General features: G+C 49.8%; 1 protein-coding gene across 1 annotated transcript in view; it reads left to right on the forward strand.

Moving 5' to 3' along the window:
* URB1 (URB1 ribosome biogenesis homolog) overlaps positions 1–24,713 on the forward strand; it is a 142,661-nt gene that overhangs the window by 16,307 nt on the left and 101,641 nt on the right. Inside the window, exons 8-10 of the mRNA XM_073584550.1 lie at positions 20,891–21,021; positions 21,443–21,638; positions 23,474–23,611. Coding sequence (XP_073440651.1) covers positions 20,891–21,021; positions 21,443–21,638; positions 23,474–23,611 — 465 coding nt within the window. The remainder of the gene's footprint in view (positions 1–20,890; positions 21,022–21,442; positions 21,639–23,473; positions 23,612–24,713) is intronic.

The following is a 24,713-nucleotide window of genomic DNA, read 5'->3' on the forward strand; positions in this document are numbered from 1 at the left end:
GGGCATTGCGTATTTACGTGTCTAGGACTGCTCCCTTCCGGAAGTCTGATTCACTTTTCTTTCTTCCAGAAGGCGTTCGCAAGGGCCTACCGGCTTCCAAAGCCACACTTGCTAGGTGGATCAAGTCCACCATTCAAGAGGCTTACCGCCTCAACAATTCTCCCCTTCTGGCCGGTATCACGGCACACTCTACGCAGGCGGTAGGGGCCTCTTGGGCCATTCGGCATCAAGCCTCAGCACATCGTGTGTAAGGCAGCCACTTGGACTAGCCTGCACACATTTACAAAACACTACAGAGTGCATACCCAGTCCTCAGCGGATGCGAGCCTGGGTAGACGGGTCCTGCAGGCGGCAGTACCCCAAGTCTAGAGGACTGTCAGCACAATATTCGTCCACTGCTTCCCACCCAGGGACTGCTTTGGGACGTCCCACGGTTGTGTCCCCCAATAAGGCGACAGAGTAAAGGAGATTTTTGTGTACTCACCGTAAAATCTCTTTCTCTTAGCCTATAATTGGGGGACACAGCTCCCACCCTGTTGCCCTTGCGGGCCGTTGTTACGGTTGGGTTCTCATATTGTTGTTTGAGCCTGTTTATAGTAGCCTTTTTTTACAGGCATGGTTATGTTTCTGGTATATTGCTCCTAATGCTTTTGCACAAAACTGGAGAAGGCTGATGCCGTCCAGGGGTGTATACTGCAGAGGAGGAGCCAAAGTTAATCTTTTTCAGATTATGCATAGTGTCGCCTCCTAGTGGACAGCAGCATAACACCCACGGTTCTGTGTCCCCCAATTAAAGGCTAAGAGAAAGATTTTACGGTGAGTACACAAAAATCTCCTTTTTAATCAACTAATCCTCTGCATTTCCTGGAGTTTTGGGTCCAGTGGGCGGGTCCTATCAGTGGCACACAGCTATCTGTATCACTAATGGGACCGCCCACTGGACCAAAAACTCCAGAAAGAGCAGAGGTATAAATGATTATAACACAGGTTATACTAAATATTTTCTCACAAAACTATTTTTAATCCGGTTTCATTAGTGTTTTCAATGTTTGACTTTTACAGGTTTTTTTTCCCCTTGCACATTCAACTTTGATGTGGTCTGTGGTCATAAATCGGTAGAAATAAGATCACAAAAGTCAGATGAGTGTTACAAATTCTCTTACCGTTCAATATGAAGGAACTCCATGACAGATTCTCAGTTAAAGGGATCCCGTCATGTCCCCAAATGCTTTTTAACCTGCAGACTTGGAGCTAATCTGTAGGTTAATAGTGTTCCAATGCTGTCATACCACCTTGCTGGAAGCCCGGTAATCGGGAGAAAATTAACTTTATTCTTTCCAGGAGCCGCCATCTTTCAGCCATAGAGGGGTGCCCGGAGCGCCTCCAGTCACCGCTCATATACAGTGAGCAGCGGCTGTAAGCACGCCCAGGACCTTTAATTGACAACACACTCTGCACATTTATGCTGCAGAGCCGGCTGTCAATCAAAGTGCTGGGTCGTGCTTACAGCCGCTGCTCACTGTGTATGAGTGATGACTGGAGGCGCCACAGGGGAAGACTGCGGCTCCCGGGAGGAATAAAGTTAATTTCTCCTTCGCCTCATTGGTGGACACAGACAGTGGGTGTTATGCTGCTTGCCACTAGGAGGACACTAAGTAAACATAGAAGAAATTAACTCCTCCTCTGCAGTATACACCCTCCTACTGCCTCCAAGTAAACCAGTTCTTGCTTAGTGTCTGTAGGAGGCACTTGGGTCTGGGATTCAGACCCCAACTTTATTATTTTAATTTTTTATTTCATGGACCCGATCTCCCTGACTCTTCAACAGGCGGGAACGCGCAGTGTCGCCTCCCCGTACCCCCTCCTGCAACGTTACAATGCCTGGGCTCGTTTCAGGGGCGATGGGTCCCTCCAGGGCCCCAATCTCCCCACATCACCAACAGACGGACACACGGGGTGTCGCCCCCACGTATCACCTTCTGGAGCCAGGCCTACAGCCGTACGATAACCCTGTTCCATCCCAAGGGACTGAACCCATGCGATGCACAGAAGCTTCAATAGAGTCTGTGCAGCCCCATTCATCACCTCTAATAGAAAGTGGATGATGACAGGAGGCAGATGGTCCCTCTCCACCTCCCTGTCAAAGGGATGGTGGATTGAGGGCAAACTCCGTGGCCACCTGCGGGTCCTGCTCTGCTACATCCGCACAACTCTCAGTGAGTACAAGAGGGGGTTCCCCCCAGCGCCCAAGGATGACAGAAGGGTTCCTTAGACGCTAGGTCCTGTCCCCTGGGAAGGAAGGTGTGTCCCGACGGTGCTGCCCGCGATCGCGCGCCCCTGCTGCACTGCAAATTTAGTCCCCTGGTTCAAGTCGGACTATGCCGCGTGTTGTCATAACCCCACCCACTGGGGCGACTTTGCCCACGTTTTCTGGCTCTTCTCGCTTTAGACGAGAAGCGCCACTGCTGTAACTCCACCCACTGGGCTGGCTCCACCCACGTCTGCAGGCGCTTCTCGTTCCTAATGAGAAGCGCCACTGTTAACCCCGACGGCCATTTCTCCTATACGCTGACCGCAGACAGGCACCTGTCTGCACTTCAGCACGAGCGCTGGCAAACACACCGCGAGGCTGACAGAAGCCGAACACCATCCCTGGGGGCACAGGACATGGGTAAGCTGCAAACGGAGCTTAAGGCTGAGTTCACACGTGGCTTTTTTTCGCGTTTCCGCGGCGGTTTTAACCGCGAAAACGCGAAAAATAAGCATCCCATGCATTCCTATGGGATTCCGCAATGCTGTGCTAATGCTGCGGTTTTTACCGCGGCGGAATCGCTTCGCGGTAAAAACTGCAGCATGCTCATTAATTTGCGGAATCACGGCGATCCCGCACCCATAGGAATGCATTGTTCCGCTTACTTCCCGCATGTGGCTGTGCACACCATGCGGAAAGTAAGCAGAACATTTGCGGATGGTACCCACGGTCCGGAGGAGAGGAGACTGTCCTCTGGGCTTTGGGTACCATATCCCTGTAAAAAATAGAATTTAAAATAAAAAATATTGTTATTCTTACCTTCCGGCGTCCCGCGCAGCCTTCCCGCCTCTCTCCACGCTCCCGTTCCCAGTAATCCTTTGCGAAAATGCCCGCGATGGCGTCCGTTCTTGCGGGATCGCGAAATCTCGCGGTCATTCGCGCGACGTCATCGCGAATTACCGCGAGACATCGCGATCCCGCGAGAACGGACGTCATCGCGGGCATTTTCGCAAAGGATTACTGGGAACGGATGCGTGGGACGCCGGAAGGTGAGATTAACAATATTTTTTATTTTTTTGTTACATTCTATCTTTTACTACTGATGCCGCATAGGCGGCCTCAGTAGTAAAAAGTTGGTCACACTCGTCAAACACTATGTTTGACGAGTGTGACCAACCTGTCAATCAGTTCTCCAAGCGATGCTACAGATCGCTTGGAAAACGCTAGCATTTTGCAAGCTAATTACGCTTGCAAAATGCTAGTTTTTCCGCGGGAAAATCGCGGGAATTTAAAATGCGATTTTCCCGCGGAATGGAATTCCGGAATTCTCGCGGTAATTTCCGCGAGAGTTCCGGTACGTGTGCACTTAGCCTAACCCTTCCCTGCAGTATAGAAATCTCTATACCTCTGAGCAGCTCTAGACGGCCAATATGTCCCAACAAAAGGCTGCCAAAAAGGCCAATAAAACACGTGGCAGCGTTGGCTTTATGTACCACGTGTAATACCCTATTGCCACAGGGTCACCGTACTCCCTTCTGCACGGCCTGCGAACCTGCATGCGCACAGGAGCCCTCAGCAACGGCCGACCCCAGTGGACCTAGCCCCCTTGAGTGGGCCACATCTTTATCACAATACATGGCTTCTCTGGCTAAGGCAATAGAATCCTTCTGTGATTCCTCCTGAAGCCATGGTGTCTGTCTGATGCGGAAAACCCCTCTCCCAGTCACGCAGGAGTCGTCCTGCAACGATGGATATGCAAAATTCTAGGAAGAAAATCCATAGCACGTCCCTCAGGCCCTCTCGGGCTTCGGTGTCCACGACTTCCGTTTCCTGCTCCCCTCACCAGAGGTTCGCAGCGAGCACGACTCAGAATACGAGTCTGATGTGTCCATGGACCCGGACTCGCAAGAGTACCAGGAGTCACTAGATTCCCACATTGAAGCAGTTAATAAAGCTCTGAGGGTGGACGAGGACACTGCAACTAGTCAAGACCACACAGTGTCCTTTAAAGAGAATTAAACGTCCTCATAGGGTGTTTGCTAACCACCCCGAGTTTACAGACATCATTCAGAGGCACAGGAGTCGCCCAGACAAACGATTCACAGAGCATAAGCCCCTCGAGACACGATATCCCTTCGCTTCTAATCTGAAGAAAGAGTTGACTGAGTCCCCCTCAGTGGATCCCCCCCCCATTTCACATCTCGCATCTAAAACCCTCCTGGCTTTGTCCGATGGCTCCTCAATTGAGAACCCCACTGCTTGACAGATTGATAATCTCGCTCGGTCATTTTTTGAAGCCTCTTGCTCAGCTCTCTCGCCATCCTTTGCCGCAACATGGTTGGCTAAAGCCATGGCGGCTTGGGCGGAGGCTCTGGCCAAAATCAGTCATGACAGTAACCTGCGTTCTGAGGCAGTGAATCTAGCTTCCCAAATCGCACGGGCCGGGGACTACGTTGTACACGCCTCGCTAGATGCAGCCAACTGCGCCGCATTAGCAGCCACAAATGCCATCACTATCAGGAGAGCTTTATGGCTCAGAGAGTGGTGAGCAGCTTCAGCTTCCAAAAAATCCTTAACATCTCTGCCTTACCAGAGCGGGCGCCTGTTTGGAGATAAACTGGATCAACTTATCTCTGATGCTACGGGAGGGAAGAGCAAATTCCTTACCCAACAAAGTTCCAGTCGACCTTTTCAAAATCAACACCAGGTTAGGTTTCGGCCATTTCGCGGCACCACAACCTGGTCCTTTACGAGCGCTTGGCCGGATCGGCTCTCCCCCCTCGTAGTGACAGAGGCTCCCAGGCTTCATACAAACCTATTCTTCCTGGAAAAGCAGATCCAGATCCCATAGATTCTCCGCACAATGACTCATTTCCGTATCCAGTGGCCTCGTTCTACCGAGCCATAATTGCACTCCGCAAAGACTGGGGTCATAGTTCCGGTTCCGCAGGGCAAAAGATTCAAAAGGTTTCACTCAAAACTGTTTGTGGTTCCGAAAAAAAAACGTACGGTGCGGCCTATTCTCGATCTAAAACTGTTGAACAAGTTCGTCAAGGTCCGTCACTTCAGAATGGAGTACCTCCGTTCAGTCATCACATCAATGGAGAAAGGGGAATTTCTCGCGTCCATCGATATCCAGGATGCTTATCTTCATAACCCAATCTTTTCCCCCCACCAAAGATTCCTGCACTTTGCGGCCCGCGAGGAACACTTTCAATTCACGGCCTTGCCTTTCGGTCTCGCCACCGCCCCCAGAGTGTTCACCAAGGTCATGGCGGCCGTCATGTCCATTCCACACTCTCGGGACGTGTTGGTCCTACCGTACCTGGACGATCTGCCCATCAAGGGATCATCCTTACAGGCCTGCGCAGAGTGTGTGGGCATCACTGTGGACACTTTTTCTCATTTGGGCTGGCTGGTAAACTTAAACAAGTCTTCCCCGGTGCCAGCACAGAAGATCTTCTTTCTAGGGATGATCTTAGACACTTCCTGAGGGCTGGTGATTCTCCCTCCAGAAAAGGTCTCGGCCTTGCAACAGGGAGTCCTGAGGCTTTCCCTCCCCCCGTCCTCACTCCTTGCGGTTCGGCATGCAGGTACTGGGCAGGATGGTGTCAGCTATCGAGGCGGTTCCATTCGTCAAACTACACCTCAGCTCTCTTCAACAGGCGCTTCTGACAGCCTGGGACAGAAACCCGTTTTCTCTGGCAGACCCTCAGATGGCGGACTTTGATGTCCTCACTGGATCAAGGAAAATCTTTTCTCCCGGTACGTTGGCTAGTGGTGACCACAGACGCCATTCTTCTCGGATGGGGAGCGGTCTTCCGTCACCACATGGCCCAGGCACACTTGTCCACTCCGGAATCACGTCTCCTGATCAACATTCTGGAAATCCGAGCAATCAAGTTAGCCCTCATGACATTATATATGAAACCTAAAGCCCATGTCATCGTAAACGGTTCCATATCTGAGTCCTTTTCTCTGCACAGGGGGACTCGTCAGGGGTGTCCCCTTTCCCTGCCCTCTTTGCTCTTGCAATAGAGGCACTGGCAATTCGCATAAGAACTTCCCCTAATATTATGGGCATAGGGATAGCAGTTCGGGTGGATACCATAGGCCTATATGCTGACGACATGGTAATATTTATGGATAGGGCGGAGGAGACACTGGCGGGAGTGATCGCCACTATAAACAAATTCAGTAAATATTCCGGCCTGTATATAAATTGGGAGAAGTCTGCTCTGATGCCTCTTTCCCATACCCCAATGACTCGACTTGAGACTCTCTCCTTGCTGCCTATTGTACCACACTTTAAATATCTGGGCGTTCATATTTCTCAATGCAGCACGTTTGATCTGCAGCTTAACCATCTCCAGCAATGGATATATATTAAAGTCATGTTTGCGATCTGGAGCAAACTCCCGCTGTCTGTAGCCGGACGCGTTAATTATAATGATACTACTCCCTAAGCTCAGCTACTTTCTCCAACATAGTGCTGTGGTGGTGCCTAAGTCTTTCTTTACCAATTTGAACTCCCAGATTACATCCTTTATATGGGGGAAAACCAGGCCAAAACTCAAGCTGTCCACCCTACAAAGGCCAAAAAAAGGGGGGGGGGGAGCAGATTTTTTTCTGTACTATCTGGCTGGACAGGCCAGAGCTATAAATAAATGGATGCCCGGTAATCATCTTCCTAACTCTGAAAGCCATTTGCTTCATGCCGTGCGTACTGACTGCCCATTGGGGTTTTTGGAGTTGGAGAAGGTAAATGTCCCACGTCTGTTACCCATGCTTCGTCTGGCAAGATTAGTGTGGAGACAGATTAAGAGGGTGGTTGGATTTAGCGATATCATAGCTGAGATGCCCTTATGGGATAATAGTTATTTTCCGGCACTACTTGTCCACCCGTCTGCCGAATTCTGGTCTCAGTACAATGTTTCTACGATAAGGGATCTATGTGGCCGCGGTACACTATCATCTTTTGAACAATTACAAGCTAAATGCGATGTCCCGAGCTCGCAGTTCTTTCAATATTTGCAACTGAGGTCAGCCTTTCAATCACACATGAGATATGTGGGTGTGAATAATGCTACCTCGGCTCTACCCTTGATAGGCATTCTCAAATCGCAGGGTCCCCATTGTCTCGTCTCCTCTTTATACACATACATGCTGTCAGTAGGGGCTGATTCCGCCATATGTTTGGTTAAAGGGAAGTGGGAAAGGCTCATCCTTGATACACAGGGATAGGCGTGGGAGGAAATACTGGAGTCACCAACTAAGGTGTCTCTGTCCATTAATAACAGAATGATACAGCTATACATTATAAACCAGTCATATTTGACTCCGACTCGACTTTTTAAGATGGGCCGATTCCAATCTTCGGAATGTCTGAGATGTCATTCATTAGATGCAGACTTTATCCACATGATCTGGCAGTGTCCAATTATAGCACATTATTGGAAGGAGGTGACATCATTATTAACTTCCCTGGTACAAATTCCTGTTCCCCTTGAGCCACTAGTTTGTCTGTTTGGGGTGTGGGACGACGAGACGTGGGGACACTATACAGGGATTTTCTTGCGGGAGACGTTGTTTATGGCACAAAAGGTACTGGCACTGCGGTGGATGGGAAGTTCGGGTCCCTCCCTTAGGGCCTGGATTGAATTGGTAAACTCGATTATACCATACGAGCGTACGCTGTACCAAAACAGAGGGTGCCCGAGTAAATTTGAGAAGATATGGGAGAGGTGGAATTCCTCTCATCTCACTTTGTAGGATGGAGATATCACATGATAAAGAACTAATTATGTGGACACAGGCTGCAAATAGTTGTTGTTTTGTAGTTATAGTAATGGTTTAGAGGTTTGACAGGCTTTATTATTTGAATAATACCATGCAGACTAATGTAATGTAATTGACATTATGTTTTATTCTGTCAGTAACTGGTATGCACATACTGCTTGAAAATAATGCTATGTGAAACATATACGCTTTATGTGGTATTTCTCATCACTTGCTAGTTTGTATATTGTATATCCTGTCTATGGTTTAATAAACGAATTTGAAAAAAAAAAGTTAGCCCTCATGCGATTTCATCATCTCCTAGCAGGTCACCCCATTTGGATTCAATCAGACAATGCCACAGTGGTGGCGGACATCAACCATCAGGGGGGCACTCGAAACAAAAGGGCGATGCTCGAGGTGGCTGACATTCTCCGACGGGCTGAAAAAAATCACTCGGTCATTTCAGCAGTTCCTATCCCGGGGGTACAGAATTGGGCGGCAGATTTTCTCAGTCGCCAGGGTCTCTCCTCCAGAGAGTGGTCCCTTCATCCGGAGGTCTTTCAGTAGATTTGTCATTGCTGGGGGACGCCAGATGTCGATCTCATGGCCTCACGACTAAATGCAAAGGTTCCGGCGTTCATAGCCCGTTCTTGTGACCCAATAGCCATCGGGTCGGATGCACTGGTCCTCCCGTGGCATCAGTTTCATCTCCCTTATGTGTTTCCTCCGTTCCCCTTACTTGCGAAGGTCATCATGAAGATCAGGGCGGAAGGGATTACGGTGATCCTCGTCGCCCCAGACTGGCCACGCCAGGCATGGTATGCGGAGCTAGTGCAGTTCGTTGCCGACGTTCCCTGGAAGCTGCCGGACCGCCTAGACCTGCTATCCCAGGGCCCAATTTGCCACCAGAACTCAAGAGCCCTGAACTTAAACGCCTGGCCATTGAATCCTGGGTTTTAACCCAAGCCGGTTTCTTCCCAGCAGGTGATTTCCACCATGATTAGGGCCCAAAAACCGTCATCCATACGCATTTATCATCGCACCTGGAAGACCCTTTTCTCTTGGTGCAGAACCCGTGGTCATTCTCCACTTGTTTTTACCATCCCATCCATTTTGGAGTTTCTCTAGGCAGGACTAGATTCAGGTCTTGCACTTGTTTTCCTCAAGTGCCAAATTTCAGCCTTATCCGTCCTGTTCCAACGCAGGATAGCTACCAGATCACAGGTGAAGACCTTCATGCAGGGAGACTCCCATGTGGTGCCTCCCTACAAAATGCCGTTGGAGTCTTGGGACCTTAATTTAGTCTTGGGGGTTCTTCAGGATGCCCCTTTCTTGTCGCTGCAGGACGTGTCATTGACTCTTCTTTCTTGGAAAGTAACCTTTCTGGTGGTGGTAACGTCGATTAGACGCGTCTCGGAATTGGCGGCATTGTCTTGCAGGCCTCCGTTAATGACTTTCCAAGGTGGTGCTTAGGGCGTCTCCGTCATTTTTCCCTAAAGTCATGTCTTCCATCTGAATAAGGACATCGTTCTCCCCTCGTTCTGCCCAGCGCCTGTCCATCGTATTGAAAAGGCTCTCCACACATTGGATTTGGTGAGAGCACTTAGGAAGTATGTCTCCCGAACGGAGCCCTTTCGCAAGTCGGATGCTCTTTGTGCTTCCGGAGGGACACAGGAAGGGTCAACCTGCCTCTAAGGCTACAATAGCCAGGTGGATCCGCTCAGCGATCCATGAAGCTTACCGTATCAGAGGCAGGCCCATCCCAGCTGGGATTAGGGCCCACTCCACTCGGTCAGTGGGGGCTTCCTGGGCCATCCGGCACCAGGTGTCGGCACAGCATATCTGCAAGGCTACAACTTGGCCCAGCTTGCACATGTTTGTGAAACACAACAATATTCATGTTCAGGCTTCGGCAGATGCTGCCCTGGGCAGACGGATTCTGCAATCTGCAGTATCGCTTCCGTAGTGCTATTCTAGCCTGACGGCACATGAGGCTTCAGCTGTCGTGCTGTTTCCCACCAAGGGACTGCTTTATGACATCCCATGGTCCTGTGTCCCCCAATGAGGTGAAGGAGAAAGAGGGATTTTGGGTTCATACCGTAAAATCTCTTTCTTGGAGCCTTCATTGGGGGACACAGATGACCATGGGTGTATGCTGCTGCTGCTGCTAGGAGGCTGACACTATGCAAAACAAGAAACTTTGCTCCTCCCCGGCAGTATACACCCACCGACAGGCACCAAGCACCTCAGTTGGTGAAAAAAGCAGTAGGAGAAGCAACCAAAACCATAAACATATGTACCAACTCAACAAGGGACTCTCAGACCCAACACGGTACTAATTAAACAGGGCGGGTGCTGTGTCCCCCAATGAAGGCTCCAAGAAAGAGATTTTACGGTAAGAACCCAAAATCCCTCTTTCTTGATCGCCTTATTGGGGGACACAGATGACCATGGGACGTTCCAAAGCAGTCCCGAGGGTGGGAACAGCAATAAAGGAACGAAATAAGGAAGGGCTTAGGTCAGTCGATGCGCCACCGCCGCCTGCAGCACCTTCCTACCAAGAGCTGCATTAGACGAGGCCTGGGTATGAACCCTGTAGAACCTCGCGAAGGTGTGCAAAGATGACCAGGTCGCGGCTCTGCAAAGTTGTAAGGCCGAAGCCTGGTGTCGCACAGCCCAAGAAGCCCCTACAGCTCGGGTGGAGTGGGCTTTCACCCCCAGAGGAGGCCGTTTCTCCTGAAGACGATAGGCTTCCAGGATGTTAGACCGAATCCAACGAGCAATTGTGGACTTGGAGGCCGGAAGACCTTTCCGGCGACCCTCAGAAATGACCAACAAGGAATCAGATTGGCGAAAGGAAGCGGTCCTGGCAAGGTAAACACGCAAGGCTCTCACTACATCCAGTTTGTGGAGCGACTTTTCCAGAGGATGAGCAGGCGCAGGACAAAATGATGGAAGGACGATATCTTTGTTAATGTGAAAGGGGGATACCACTTTCGGAAGGAAAGAAGGAACTGGCCTGAGAACAACCTTATCTTGGTGGAGGATAAGGTAAGGAGAACGACAGGATAAGGCCGCCAGCTCAGAAACTCTCCTGATGGAAGTAATGGCGATCAGAAAAGCCACCTTCCATGAAAGAAAAGACAGAGGGATGTCCTGAATCGGCTCGAACGGCGCCTTCTGGAGAGCGCCAAGAACAAGATTGAGATCCCATGGATCTATCGGAGAACGATGAGGAGGAGCCACATGGGCGACTCCTTGGAGAAAGGTCTTCACTTGCGGTAGGGAAGCCAGATCCCTCTGGAAGAGGATTGCTAGGGCAGATACCTGGCCTTTGAGAGTACTGAGGGATAGGCCCGCATCCAAGCCGGATTGGAGGAAACCAAGAATGGAAGGAATTGAGAACGATAGTGGAAAAACATCGTTTTCGTCACACCAGCGAAAAAAGGCCTTCCAGTACCTATGGTAAATGCGGGAAGAAGCAGGCTTCCGAGCCTTAATCAAGGTCTGAATGACCCGGTTGGAAAACCCTGATTCCTTCTGAATCGCGGCCTCAACGGCCATGCCGTTAAACTGAGAGATTGAGAACTCTGGTGGTAAAGGGGGCCTTGCGAGAGAAGATCTGGACGGTCTGGAAGCCTCCAGGGGACGTCCGTGAGCATGTTCACCAGCTCCGCGTACCAAGGTCGTCTCGGCCAGTCTGGAGCCACTAAGATGACCGGGATGCCCTCTGACTTTATCTTTTTGACCACTCTTGGGATTAGGGCAAGCGGAGGGAACAGGTAAGGTAGGTGGAACTGGGACCACGGGATTACTAGGGCGTCGTAACCGACGGCTAATGGATCCCTGGACCTGGCTACAAAGTGAGGAACCTTGTTGTTCATCCGAGAGGCCATGAGATCGACGCCCGGGGTGTCCCAGCGCTGGCATATCTAACTGAAGACTGTGGGATGAAGGGACCATTCGCCTGACGCTAGCCCTTGGCGACTCAAGAAGTCGGCTGCCCAGTTTTCCACCCCTGGAATGTGAACGGCGGAAATCGCCAGCACGTGACGCTCTGCCCAACGAAGTATCCTTGCCACTTCCGACATCACCTGCCTGCTGCGAGTACCGCCCTGGTGGTTTATGTACGCCACGGCCGTGGCGTTGTCTGACTGAATGCGGACCGGCTTGCCTACTAGAAGATGCTTCCAACGAAGGAGAGCGAGGAAGATTGCCCTGATCTCCAGAAGGTTGATGGGCAGAAGAGTCTCCTGGGCGTTCCAACGCCCTTGGGCCGTTCTCTGACAGTAGACCGCCCCCCATCCTAGGAGACTGGCATCGGTGGTGATGACCTGCCACCGAGGCGGGAGAAAGGATCTTCCGCGGAGAAATGACGTCGACAACGTCCACCAAGTTAGCAATTGTTTGACTCTGAGCGGAAGAAGAATGGGGTGATCCAGAGAAAACGAGGTCTTGTCCCAGACTGACAGGAGGAACAGCTGGAGAGGGCGAGAGTGGAATTGTGCAAATGGCACTGCTTCCATAGAGGCCACCATCCTCCCCAGGACTCTCATGCAGGACCGAAGGGACATGACCCTCGAGCGCCGAAGGGACTGTATCCCCTTGCGAAGGGTTGAAAACTTGTCCCTCGGTAAGAACACTCGAGCCAGATTCGTATCGAACTCCATGCCCAAAAAGGTCAGTCGCTGGGTAGGGCACAGAGTGGACTTGTCCTTGTTGACTATCCATCCCAGGCGTCCGAGGGCATCCAAGGTTATGTGAAGGCTGTGAAGACAGTCTTGTCGGGACGAGCCCTTGATCAGAAGATCGTCCAGGTAAGGGATGATAAGGATCCCTCTGGATCGAAGGATGGCCATGACTGTTGCCATCACCTTCGTGAAGACACGAGGGGTTGAGGCTAGGCCGAACGGAAGGGCCGCGAACTGATAATGGTTGCTCTGAATCGCAAAGCGGAGGTATCTCTGATGCTGGCGAGAAATGGGGATGTGGAGGTAGGCATCCTGTATATCCACCGAGCAGAAAAACTCTCCGGGCTCCATTGAGGCTATTACCGAACGCAGAGACTCCATCTTGAAATGGCGGATCTTCACGTGGCGATTGAGCCGTTTGAGGTCCAAAATTGGGCGAAGTGAGCCGTCCTTTTTTGGGACTACAAAGAGATTCGAGTAGAACCCTAAAAACCGCTCATTTGTAGGAACGGGAACGATGACCCCGGCGGAAAGGAGAGAGGAGACGGCCTGAAGGAACCCTGGAACCTGTGATCGCTGTTTTGGGGATCGGGACAGACAGAAACGACTGTTTGGGAGGGAAGAAAACTCGATTTTGTATCCGGACGTGATGATTTCCCTGACCCAAGCGTCGTCGACAACGGATAGCCACGCGTCCTTGAAAAAGGAAAGTCTGCCTCCCACCCTGGAAAGCTTCCAGGTGGGGGTGACCCGTCACTTAGATGAAAACCTTCCGGATTGAGCGCCTGAGGACCTGGAAGGCTGACCCCTGGATCTCCAGCGAGGGGCTGGCTTATACGATGGCTTTCTCCGGTCATTGGAAGCAGTGTTACGGTCCTGCTGGGATGAACCGTCTGGGAGAGAAGGGGCGAAAGGACCTAAAAGGCCGAGAAGCCCTCTTGTTAAAGAACCTCTTAGGACGGGACTGAGGAAGGGAAGTGCTCTTTCCACCCGTGGCATCCGAGATTAACTGATCCAGCTTGGCGCCAAAGGGCCTAGTGCCGTGAAATGCCAGGTTGGTGAGTGACTTCTTTGAGGTAGTATCCGCATTCCAAGACTTCAACCAAAGAATGCGGCGTATTGCCACAATGTTGCTGTTAGCTCTAGCAACGCACCCTGCAGCGTCCAAGGAGGCGGCCAGAAGGTACTTGCCTGCGTGATTAATTTGGTCTGCTAAATCTGCCAGCTCGTCTTGAGGAGCTGCCGCTGAAACGCCCCTGCGCAGAATTTTTTCCCAAGCCGAAATGGCTTTCGCCACCCAAGCGGAAGCGAAGATAGGGCATAGGGATGCACCGGATGCCTCAAAGATAGACTTAGAGTCGTTGGCTATTTGCCTGTCTGATGGGTCCTTGAGAGAAGCTCCGTCCGGAAGGGAAAGGACCGTCTTAGAGGAAATACGAGAAACTGGTGGATCTACCTCGGGAGCTTTGGTCCATTTCGTGACTAGCTCCGCATCAAAGGGATAAAGTACATCTAAGTACTTGCGGCCTGAGAAACGTTTCTCAGGATGTTGCCAGTGGTTGGCTAAGGAAGTATCGAAATCCTTATTAGAAGGTTCGAGATGGAGGCCTTGCCTTCTTAAGGGAAACAGAGCATTCCTGACGGGGTGCCTTATCCTCCTTAATCTTGAGTGTTTGGTATATAGCCAATATGAGACTATCTACCATCTCCCGAGTTCTAGCTATGTCGTCCGCCTCTGAGTCTGATCCAGATAATGAATCCTCGTCTGACCCCGGATCGTCTGCCGATGAGGGGGACGAGGAGCGTAGCCTGAGAGAAGCAGAGGGACCCTGCGAACCGGAGGAAGAGCCAGACAGGACCCGCTTCCTAGAGCCCCGACTTGGTCTGTCCGTCTGAGGGCCACGGTCCGGTGCTGGCGACTCACCATGCGAGGCGGTCGGTGCACAGGTGACAGCAGATAACTGAGGTAACCGCTCTAAGACCTGGACCAGCGATTGAGACACCTTTGTCAGCTCAGAAACTGACTGAGACATCGCCACGGCCCACTCCGGGGGTGGGGTGGTCTCCGCCCGGGGTTCGGAGTGCTCCTGAGGGGCCGACATGGTGGAAGGGCTGCAGGAGAGGCAGAGGGGAGACGACTGACCCGAAGCCCACTTCTTTTTACAGCGCGCGCAGGCGTAGTGAGTAGCGGTGGGTCTGGAGCAGAAGGCCCTTGCGGGGTTGTGCATAAGTCTCAGTGGCAGAAAAAACACAGCCTGAGGAAACTGCGGGGGGGGGAGCTAAGTTAGGTGCCAGGGATAGTAAGCGTCTAGCCTACCGAGGATCAGAAGCGATGTGTCCCCCAGGCGAGGTCCGGAGAGAAGGAGGAAGAAGATCGGCAATCCAGGAAGAAACGCTGGCGGTGGGCGGGGCTAAGCCACCGCACGGCGCGATTGGCTGAGACCCCAGAGGGGAGGGGGACGGCCAAAGACAGTGACAGGGCTGAAGTGAAAGCAGCCCTGAGATAGGCTGAAAAAGCGCGCTGGGAAAGCGCGCGCAGGGAGAGGGAGGAACTTTTGAAAATGAAAGTGAAAGTGCACCCTCACTTTCACTAGCGACGGCGCGCCCGGGCTTGAAAGCGCTCCCTCCCTGTAGCTGATGAGGACGGGGAGCGCTGATGGAGGGAGCGCTGACGGAGGAAGCGCGCCCCCCCCCCCCCGCGACAAGAGGGACGCGCGCCTGTCAGAGCGCTGGTTCAAGGGGCGGGAAATTCAAAAGGAGGAGAGGTACTCTGCTGTCCTAGACTGGCATGTGAGCGCAGGGCTGCAGGGAACATTCAGAAAAAACATACCTGATGTCCCTGAAGAGGCTGACCACAGGGGCCCGCGATTGTCATGTCGGACGCTGTTCACACCACAGCATCCGGCAGGCAGAGGTAGTTCCACCTCCAGCCACTATAGCCTCAGTGGCGCCGGCCTGATCTTCAGGCTCTCGGGGGTTAATCCTGCTGGAGACCAGGTTGGATGGTTAGTCACGCCCACGGTCTTTAAATAGTCATGCTGGCCTATGGGCGTCGCCGATTATAGCTTGTGTTTCATACCAAGTGGTTCCGGTCTGGAGTGGAGGTGTTCAAGAGAGAGAGATTCATATCTGGTGTCGTATGATCCGTCGTTATCCTTTCTCCTTCCCATATTTGTGTTTAGTTGTGCCCTGTTCACATTACTGTTTATTCCTGTGTGTGTGCGGCGCAGTGCAGTTTAAGTTCTCCCTGTCTGTCATTATTTGTGTGGGAGCTTTGGTGGTGACTTCTCACTGGGTGGAGGGTGGAGGGTTAAGTGCAGGGCTGAGCAGGAGATAAGGAAAGGTCGGAGGCTCAGGCATTTGCACCTTCAGCAAAAACCCTGGGTTGAGGGTCAGACAGGGTTTCCCCTAGTAAAGGGACACCACAGGGGCCCCGGGTATTTCAGCCTTAGTTGAACTAAGCTCCCGTGACATTATAATCGGCCCACATTTTTTCAGGAGTCCATGGATCCATTAGATTCCATAACCCGCCAGTTGGCGGCGCTGTCCATACAGGTCTCCGAGTTGAATGGGGCAGTTCAGCAGCAGGGCCTGGTAGTAGCAAAGGTGCAAACGGCATCTGCAGGTATCGGTGCAGAGCCGAAGTTTCCGCTGCCAGAACGATTTTCAGGCGATCGCAGCAAATTTGTCGTATTTCGGGAGGCCTGCAAATTATACTTCCGCATGCGGCCAATATCCTCAGGTAATGAGGCCCAGCGAGTAGGGCTGGTGTTGTCATTACTGAGTGGTGACCCCCAAGCATGGGCATTTTCCTTACCAGCTGACTCTGCTACATTTCATTCCGTCGATAATGTTTTTTCTGCCCTCGGGCTCATTTACGATGACCCTGACCGACAGGCTCTAGCGGAATCTAAAATCCGCGCCCTCCGCCAGGGGGAGCGCTTGGCAGAAGACTATTGTTCGGAATTTCGCCGCTGGGCTGTAGACACACAGTGGAATGACCCAGCACTGCGGAGCCAGTTTATTCATGGGGTATCAGGGAGGGTGAAACAAGCCCTCCTGATGTATGAGACTCCGGCATCATTGGAGTCTGCCATGAGTTTGGTGATACGTATTGATCGCCGTTTTCATCAGGGGGCACAGGAGACGCTACCTCTGGGGGAAAACAGAGGTGCAGGTGTGGTTGAAGTAGATGAGTCCCCTGAACCTATGCAGATTGCTGGCGTGGCACAGGTTCAGCCTCGCGCTCCGGGAGTCCGGAAGTCCGGAGCATGTTTCTACTGTGGTAAAGGAGGTCATTATGTTAATGTTTGCCCGGTACTACCTAAGAGGGTCACACCGGCGGAAAACTGTTAAGCTCAGAGGGTATGGAGGAGACCCAACTGAGCGTATGCATATCCTCCATGATGGTATCTCAATGTATGCTCCCTGCCAAGGTTATTGTCGCCGGCAGAGAGCTACCTATATCAGTGTTTGTGGATAGCGGTTCCGCCACCAATCTCATAGATGAGAAGTTTGCACACACCGCCGGGTTTAAGATTGAAAAACTTCCTCACCCCATACAGGTGGTGACCATTAATGCTGTTCCCCTCCCTCAAGGGGAGATTACTGAGTTTGTGGCAGAGGTGAAACTCCACATTGGGGTCCTACATTCTGAGTCGGTTACATGTAGGGTCCTCCGTAATCTCCCAGCTCAAATGGTCCTGGGTTTTCCATGGCTGTCCAGGCACAACCCGGTAATTGATTGGAAAACTCAGGACATAGTACAATGGAGTGGTTTCGGCCAAGCGTCTGTCTCCTAGGCAGGCTCGCTGGGCATTGTTTTTTACTCGTTTCAATTTTCTTGTGACGTACCGTCCCGGGGCTAAAAACACCAAGGCGGATGCTTTGTCTAGGTGTTTTCCGGGGGGAGAACCTCGGGAAGAGCCGGTACCCATCCTCCAGAAAGGGGTAGTGGTCTCGGCTCTCACGACTGAGGTAGAGGCGGAGATTGCCGAGGCCCAAGAGGAGGTACCACCAGGACTTCCCGCCAACAAATCATTTGTACCCCTGCATCTTCGGCCTAAGGTGTTGAAGGAACACCACGATTCGGTACTGGCTGGTCACCCAGGGGTGAAGGGCACCTTAGAGCTGGTATCGCGTCGTTTCTGGTGGCCCAAAATCCGGCAGGACGTGGTCTCGTACGTGGCAGCTTGCATCACGTGCGCTAGGGCTAAGTCACCCCGAACCCGTCCTGCTGGCACGCTACAGCCTCTGGGGGTACCCAATAGGCCATGGACAGAAATCTCCATGGATTTTATCACTGACTTGCCAGCCTCGGCAGGGAACACGGTCATCCTGGTGGTGGTTGACCGTTTTTCAAAGATGGCGCATTTTGTGGCGTTGTCCTCTTTGCCCAATGCTAAGACGTTGGCTCAGGTATTTGTGAAGGAGGTGGTCAGACTCCACGGAGTACCGTCTGACATAGTATCTGATAGGGGTACGCAATTTGTGGCGAGGTTTTGGAAAGCTTTTTGCTCAAGGTTGGGGATCAAGTTGTCACATTCATCGGCGTTTCATCCACAGTCTAATGGACAAACTGAGCGCATGAACCAAAATCTAGAACAGTATTTACGATGCTTTGTGTCCGACAACCAGGAGGAGTGGTCTACTTTCCTTCCTCTGGCCGAATTCGCATTAAATAATCACCGCCAAGAGTCATCAGGAGAGTCTCCATTCTTTTGTGTGTACGGTCAACATCCTCAGTTTTGTACCTTACGTCAGGGTGACTCCGGGGGTGTCCCGGAGGAGGATCAGCTAGGAGCCCAATTGTCATCAGTCTGGAGGCGGGTGAAACAGCGTTTGTTGAGCATGAGTGCCAGGTACAAACGGGTGGCTGACAGTAGACGCGTGCCAGGTCCGGACCTGTGTGTGGGTGAATGGGTGTGGTTAGCTACGAGGAACATAAAACTCAAAATCCCTTCTTTAAAACTGGGTCCAAGGTTTATTGGGCCTTTTAGGATTTCTGCCATCATTAACCCAGTAGCTTATCGGTTGGAACTTCCCGCGGTGTACAAGATACACAACGTGTTTCACAGGGCTTTATTGAAAAAGGTGGTAGGCTTGGTGGACACGACGCCGATGCCACCTCCAGTCATGGTGGATGGCGAGTTAGAGTTCGAGGTCGCCAAGGTAGTGGACTCTCGAGTAGTACGCCGTACTCTTCAGTATTTGGTGCACTGGCGGGGGTATGGTCCAGAGGAGAGGTCTTGGGTTCCAGCCTCAGACATACATGCGGATCGGCTGGTCAGTTCTTTTCACCGTCGTCATCCGGACAAGCCGGGTCCTATGAGTCTTGAGGGCTCTGGGGTCCCTCGTAGAAGACGGGGTACTGTCATGTCGGACGCTGTTCACACCACAGCATCCGGCAGGCAGAGGTAGTTCCACCTCCAGCCACTATAGCCTCAGTGGCGCCGGCCTGATCTTCAGGCTCTCGGGGGTTAATCCTGCTGGAGACCAGGTTGGATGGTTAGTCACGCCCACGGTCTTTAAATAGTCATGCTGGCCTATGGGCGTCGCCGATTATAGCTTGTGTTTCATACCAAGTGGTTCCGGTCTGGAGTGGAGGTGTTCAAGAGAGAGAGATTCATATCTGGTGTCGTATGATCCGTCGTTATCCTTTCTCCTTCCCATATTTGTGTTTAGTTGTGCCCTGTTCACATTACTGTTTATTCCTGTGTGTGTGCGGCGCAGTGCAGTTTAAGTTCTCCCTGTCTGTCATTATTTGTGTGGGAGCTTTGGTGGTGACTTCTCACTGGGTGGAGGGTGGAGGGTTAAGTGCAGGGCTGAGCAGGAGATAAGGAAAGGTCGGAGGCTCAGGCATTTGCACCTTCAGCAAAAACCCTGGGTTGAGGGTCAGACAGGGTTTCCCCTAGTAAAGGGACACCACAGGGGCCCCGGGTATTTCAGCCTTAGTTGAACTAAGCCCCCGTGACAGCGATAGAACGCAGGTGGCTGGGAGAGGTGATCCTCAGCACCCGCACCGCCGTATGGTGCAGAAGACGGCTCCAATCCCCGTGTCAGGGAAACGTCACTGCTGGCGACCGCCGTCTTCCTCTCAGCCCTGTCCTGGGAGAGGGGTGAGGAGGGGAATCGGCTAGGACCGTCCATCCATGGCCCCTAGTACCCAAGGGTGATAGGGGAAGGTCCTGCCTGCGGGCCTGAGAGTTGCGATGTGGGCAATACCACATTGCTTGCTCAGCCGCATTAATAGGAAAAGCAGGATGAACTCACATCCCGTTTCCTGAGCTGTATCTGAAAAAGAAAGGGGAAATCATTAAAAAAAACACAACAAAAACCTGAAAGAAAAGGATTAAATGCGGATCTGGGGAGATCCCGGTCCGCCTCCTACAGACACTAAGCACAAACTGAGGTGCTTGGTGCCTGTCGGTGGGTGTATACTGCCGGGGAGGAGCTAAGTTTCTTGTTTTGCATAGTGTCAGCCTCCTAGCAGCAGCAGCATACACCCATGGTCATCTGTGTCCCCCAATAAGGCGATAAAGAAACAGGGATTTTTGTGTGTACTCACCGTAAAATCCTTTTCTCCGAGCCAATCATTCGGGTACACAGCACCCACCCGGTTGACCTTATGGCTTGGCTTTTTGGTTTCTTAATTTGGCATATTAACCTTCTGTTTTCATACTTGTGAGCTCTACTGCTTTGTCACCGAACTGGTTCATTTGGAGCCGGTAGGAGGGTGTATACTGCAGAGGAGGAGTTAATTTCTTCTATGTTTACTTGGTGTCCTTCTAGTGGCAGCAGCATAACACCCATGATCCTGTGTCCCTCAATGATTGGCTTGGAGAAAAGGATTTTACGTTGAGTACACACAAAAATCCCTGATTTCTCCCAGCAGCTGGGCTTCCAGTATGGCAGCCAAACAGCATTAGAACGCTATTAACCCGCAGATTAGCCCTATATCTGCCATTTAATAGCATTAGGGGACTTGACAGGATCGCTTTAACTCATTATTGCAGGCAGCAGTACACATTCCAACACACTATAGAAAGTAAACTGCAAGTTTTAACAGAGCAAAATTGCAAAAATGTTATTTAGCCGCAAATGTTTGCATAAAAAAACACCATTAATAATGAACAATCCCTTTTAATACTGATCACTTTTGATTTAGGACATTAAAGATCCAAAAGAAGCCGGAAAACGAATGATCCGGGAGCTGGTCCACAACCTCCTCATGGATCTTTGCTGCTCCATGAAGCACGGTATTAACTTCTATGACCCAAGTCTGGGGACGGCAGCAAGGTGAATTTTTTTGGGGGGGGAATTGTGTAACTCTTCAGCCAGTTCTGCGGTATTTAGCATGGGTATACACATGGGGGAAGATTTATAGAAAAAATGGAGCCATTATACATTGTAGTAATTCAGATGACGTCCTTCATTTTGTCTCATGTTCCTACATTTTCCCTATTTTTGTCTCTAAGCCATTTTTTTTTTTTGCAAAAGGGTTTTGTTAAATGTTGCATGCTTTAACTTAGCAGATTTCAGAGAAAGTTACCAGTATGCTCATTTATTTAAAAAAAAAACAAAAAACTGCAGGTACTCCTTTTTAAAATTTTTAAGAAAGTTTTTAAAAATATATTTAATATTTTAAAATAAAAATAAACATTATAAAATTAAATATTTTAAATCTTTTATACGTGCTGGTATTATATTTTATTATTAGGGCTGGTAATCTGGTCCTTCTGCGTTTTCTTGTTGGACTGAAGACGGCAACTGAAGATGAATTAGTGGGCGCACTGGTGGTAAATGTACTAAAAGTTTGTCCGGATTTGCTGGGCCGATACTTTAAGGAAATTCAGTACTCCTTCACTCCTCGGATCAAGTCAACTTGGCTGGATAATATACGACTCCTTAGAAAGGTCAGAACCAGATGTCATCCTCTACATCCCCACATTCTCTGGATAGTGTGATGAGAATTATTAAAACAGTATTTTTCGCCATATTTTGCAACCATTTTGTTGGCTTTTTCCACTGTAACACACGTTACTTTAACCCCTTCTCGACATCCGCCGCACAAGTATGTCAGGTGGAGGCTTATGGAGCAAGCCCAGGAGCTGTGCCCTCACCATCCTCCTGTAAAGGCAAAGATCCCATCTCTGCTGTCAAACACGTTAAATGCCGTTGTTCATCTGACATCAGCATTTAAGGCAGGCAGGCCAATCCGGGCGTTTATTGGCCCATTGACAACCTGATCAGCATGGCATCTGGTGGCTTCCTGAACATCACCCATGGCTGCCATGTTTGTACTCCTGCGAAGCCCAGCCATCCAAGCATTTAAAGGGGTATTCCCATCTCCAAGAACCTATCCCAATATGCAGTAGCTGTAATAATATTAGCAAATGCCTCCAATTAGAAATGTAGCATAGTTCTTCTGATAACAGTAGCTTGGGTATCCCTGGTTACGACCACTCATATAGTGACAGTTAGCTGTTAGTGGTTGTAACCATGAATTACCAAACTACTACAATGCGCTGCATTGGGTAAGAGACATAGTGAATCAGAAGAACTATACTACACTTCTAATTGGAGGTATTTGCTAATTTTATTATTATTACACCTACTACTTACTGGGATAGATATTGGAGATGGGAATAGCCCTTTTAAAGGTGATCAAAACATCTCCAGTAACCCAAATTGGCATCAATAAAAATTTATAAGCTCACCACTCAAAAACAAACTCTCACACAGGAAAATAAAAAGTAGATACAGGTCTCCTAAAATGACGAGTTATCACGAGATCTTGTGTTTTAGTTAAACCAGCTCTGCAGCATCCTTTACTGTACAGACTTTATTAGGGACACTTGGCAGCATTTTCGATAAGTCTTATTTGGTAAAGTTGTCAGCCTGTGGCTGCCCTTTGTTTTCTTAAATCAAAAGTGCGGCCATGTAATCGTAATGGGTTCTCTAATAAATAATAATAAAATGGGCTTCATATATCTTAGATGAAACTGTCGGCTTTGCCCATAGTAACCAATCAGAGCTCAGCTTTCTGCTTCACACTTTAGTGTTTGAAATGAAAGCTGCGCGCCGATTGGTTGCTATGGGCAACTAAAGACAGCTTTGATAAACGAGGCCTAGTGTGTGACCAAGGCCTAACTCAATACAATCTAGTATAAATGACCGATTCTGTCAGTCTGTTTTACACATTTGTCTCTAGCTTCTTCTGGGTGACAGAATTATAAGGGTATGTAATTAAAACCACCTTGGTTAAAATAATTTTATTTCCGTAGCGCCAACATATTCCGCAGCACTTTGCATATCGGAGAGGACGTGTATAGACGATAAAAGACTTTACAGAGTAACACGTAATTACACAACAAGAAGAGAGACGTTCCTGCGCTCAAGAGCTATCGCTCAGCTTTGCCTAAAAGAGATACCTGAGGTCCGCCTGTCATATTGCATGCGTTGGTCTTTTGCAGATGAACCCTGGTATTGCCTTGAAAATCAGGCAGAAATCGGCTTGTGTTTTCAGATGCAGCCTTTAGTTCCTTCAAAATGATGGACGCCATGACGGACCCATTATTAATTAATGGGGTGTGTCGGTCTTTAGTAACGGTTGTACTACGGACCCAACACTGCGTCATGGCGTCTAAAGAGAAATCATGACCCAGATCTTAAGAAAATGCTAAATATATAGTTTACTGGCCCGACTGACTGACTTGCAGTTAATTCATGGTCCTGCTTGTCTTTTCAGATTTATGAGGCCCAGCCTCCAGTATCGGTGGCTTTCAAGACCACGGAGTTTGTCCCGCTCCCCCGTCTGATAAATATGGTGATGATAACGACTGTGGCTCCTGTTTGTAACAAGTCGATGTTCACCCAAGGGTTAAATGTGAGTTCATGACATGATATTGATAAAGTAGCAAGCTGAGTTATTCTTTTATTCTTTAAAGGATATGGACACATTTTGGGGATATATATAATATATATATATATATATATATATATATATATATATATATATATATATATATATATATATATATTGTATGTGTATCTATTTTTCTTAATTATTATTTTATTTTTTTCCTGCCTAAATGCATAGCCTTGCACATTCATGCCTACAGAACCAGATTAAACGACTGCGCCCTCCGATGTCACCGCCAGTTACTGCGGTCATAAGACCATAAATATGTGATTTGCATACATGCGGTCACGTGCAGACTAGACGTGCCCTTTCACTCAATGCAAGTGTATTGAGCGAGGCTGGACATGTCTAGTCGGATTGTGGCCAGTAAGCATATCACATACTGGCGCTGACACTGAAGAATCCTCAGAGCGTGCAGTGCTTGCACTTTGAGAATTCACAAGTCTGCAGTCACATAGTGACTGACTGCAGACTTGTTATTTTAGACCTTGTCAACCCTTTTAACTAAAAATCGGACAGTGATCTTGTTCCCATGAGAAGATTAAATGTTTTCTGTATTTTTACTGATCTGATTGTAGCTTTTTTGTGACCACTCAAGACCTCAAAGGAGAGCTGAGTGTTCATGTGATCATAAATCTGCTCAGAAAAAGAGATAATAGTGACAAACTCACCTTCAAAATGAGCATACTGACTGATTCCCAGTTAACTCACTGTGCAGCAGGCAACAATTAGTGGAGCACAGAGGCTACAGAAGGCAAACTGTGCAACATTTTTTAAATTGCAAAATTTATTTGTAGCCTAATGTTATAGACTTCGTCTGAGTGTCCGCGTACACTCCCGAAAATTATGTACATTGGAGTGCACGTTCGCGCTGTCAGCACCATTAAAGTCTATAGCCCCGTCGGTGCATGGGCTCGAATCTTGTTTTGTGGGGGGTTCAGACATAATCCCCGACTGGACCACTGAACAGGTGCCTGAACCCATTGTGAGAGCCCCCTAAAATACATGCATAAGTCTGATAGCTGGGTGTCCTAATCTGTTCTTCCATACTAAGTGTCTTTGGTGT

Source organism: Dendrobates tinctorius, unplaced genomic scaffold (assembly GCF_039654945.1).
Source record: "Dendrobates tinctorius isolate UK_male_01 unplaced genomic scaffold, ASM3965494v1 ptg000084l, whole genome shotgun sequence".
In the NCBI taxonomy this organism is placed as follows: Eukaryota; Metazoa; Chordata; class Amphibia; order Anura; family Dendrobatidae; genus Dendrobates; species Dendrobates tinctorius.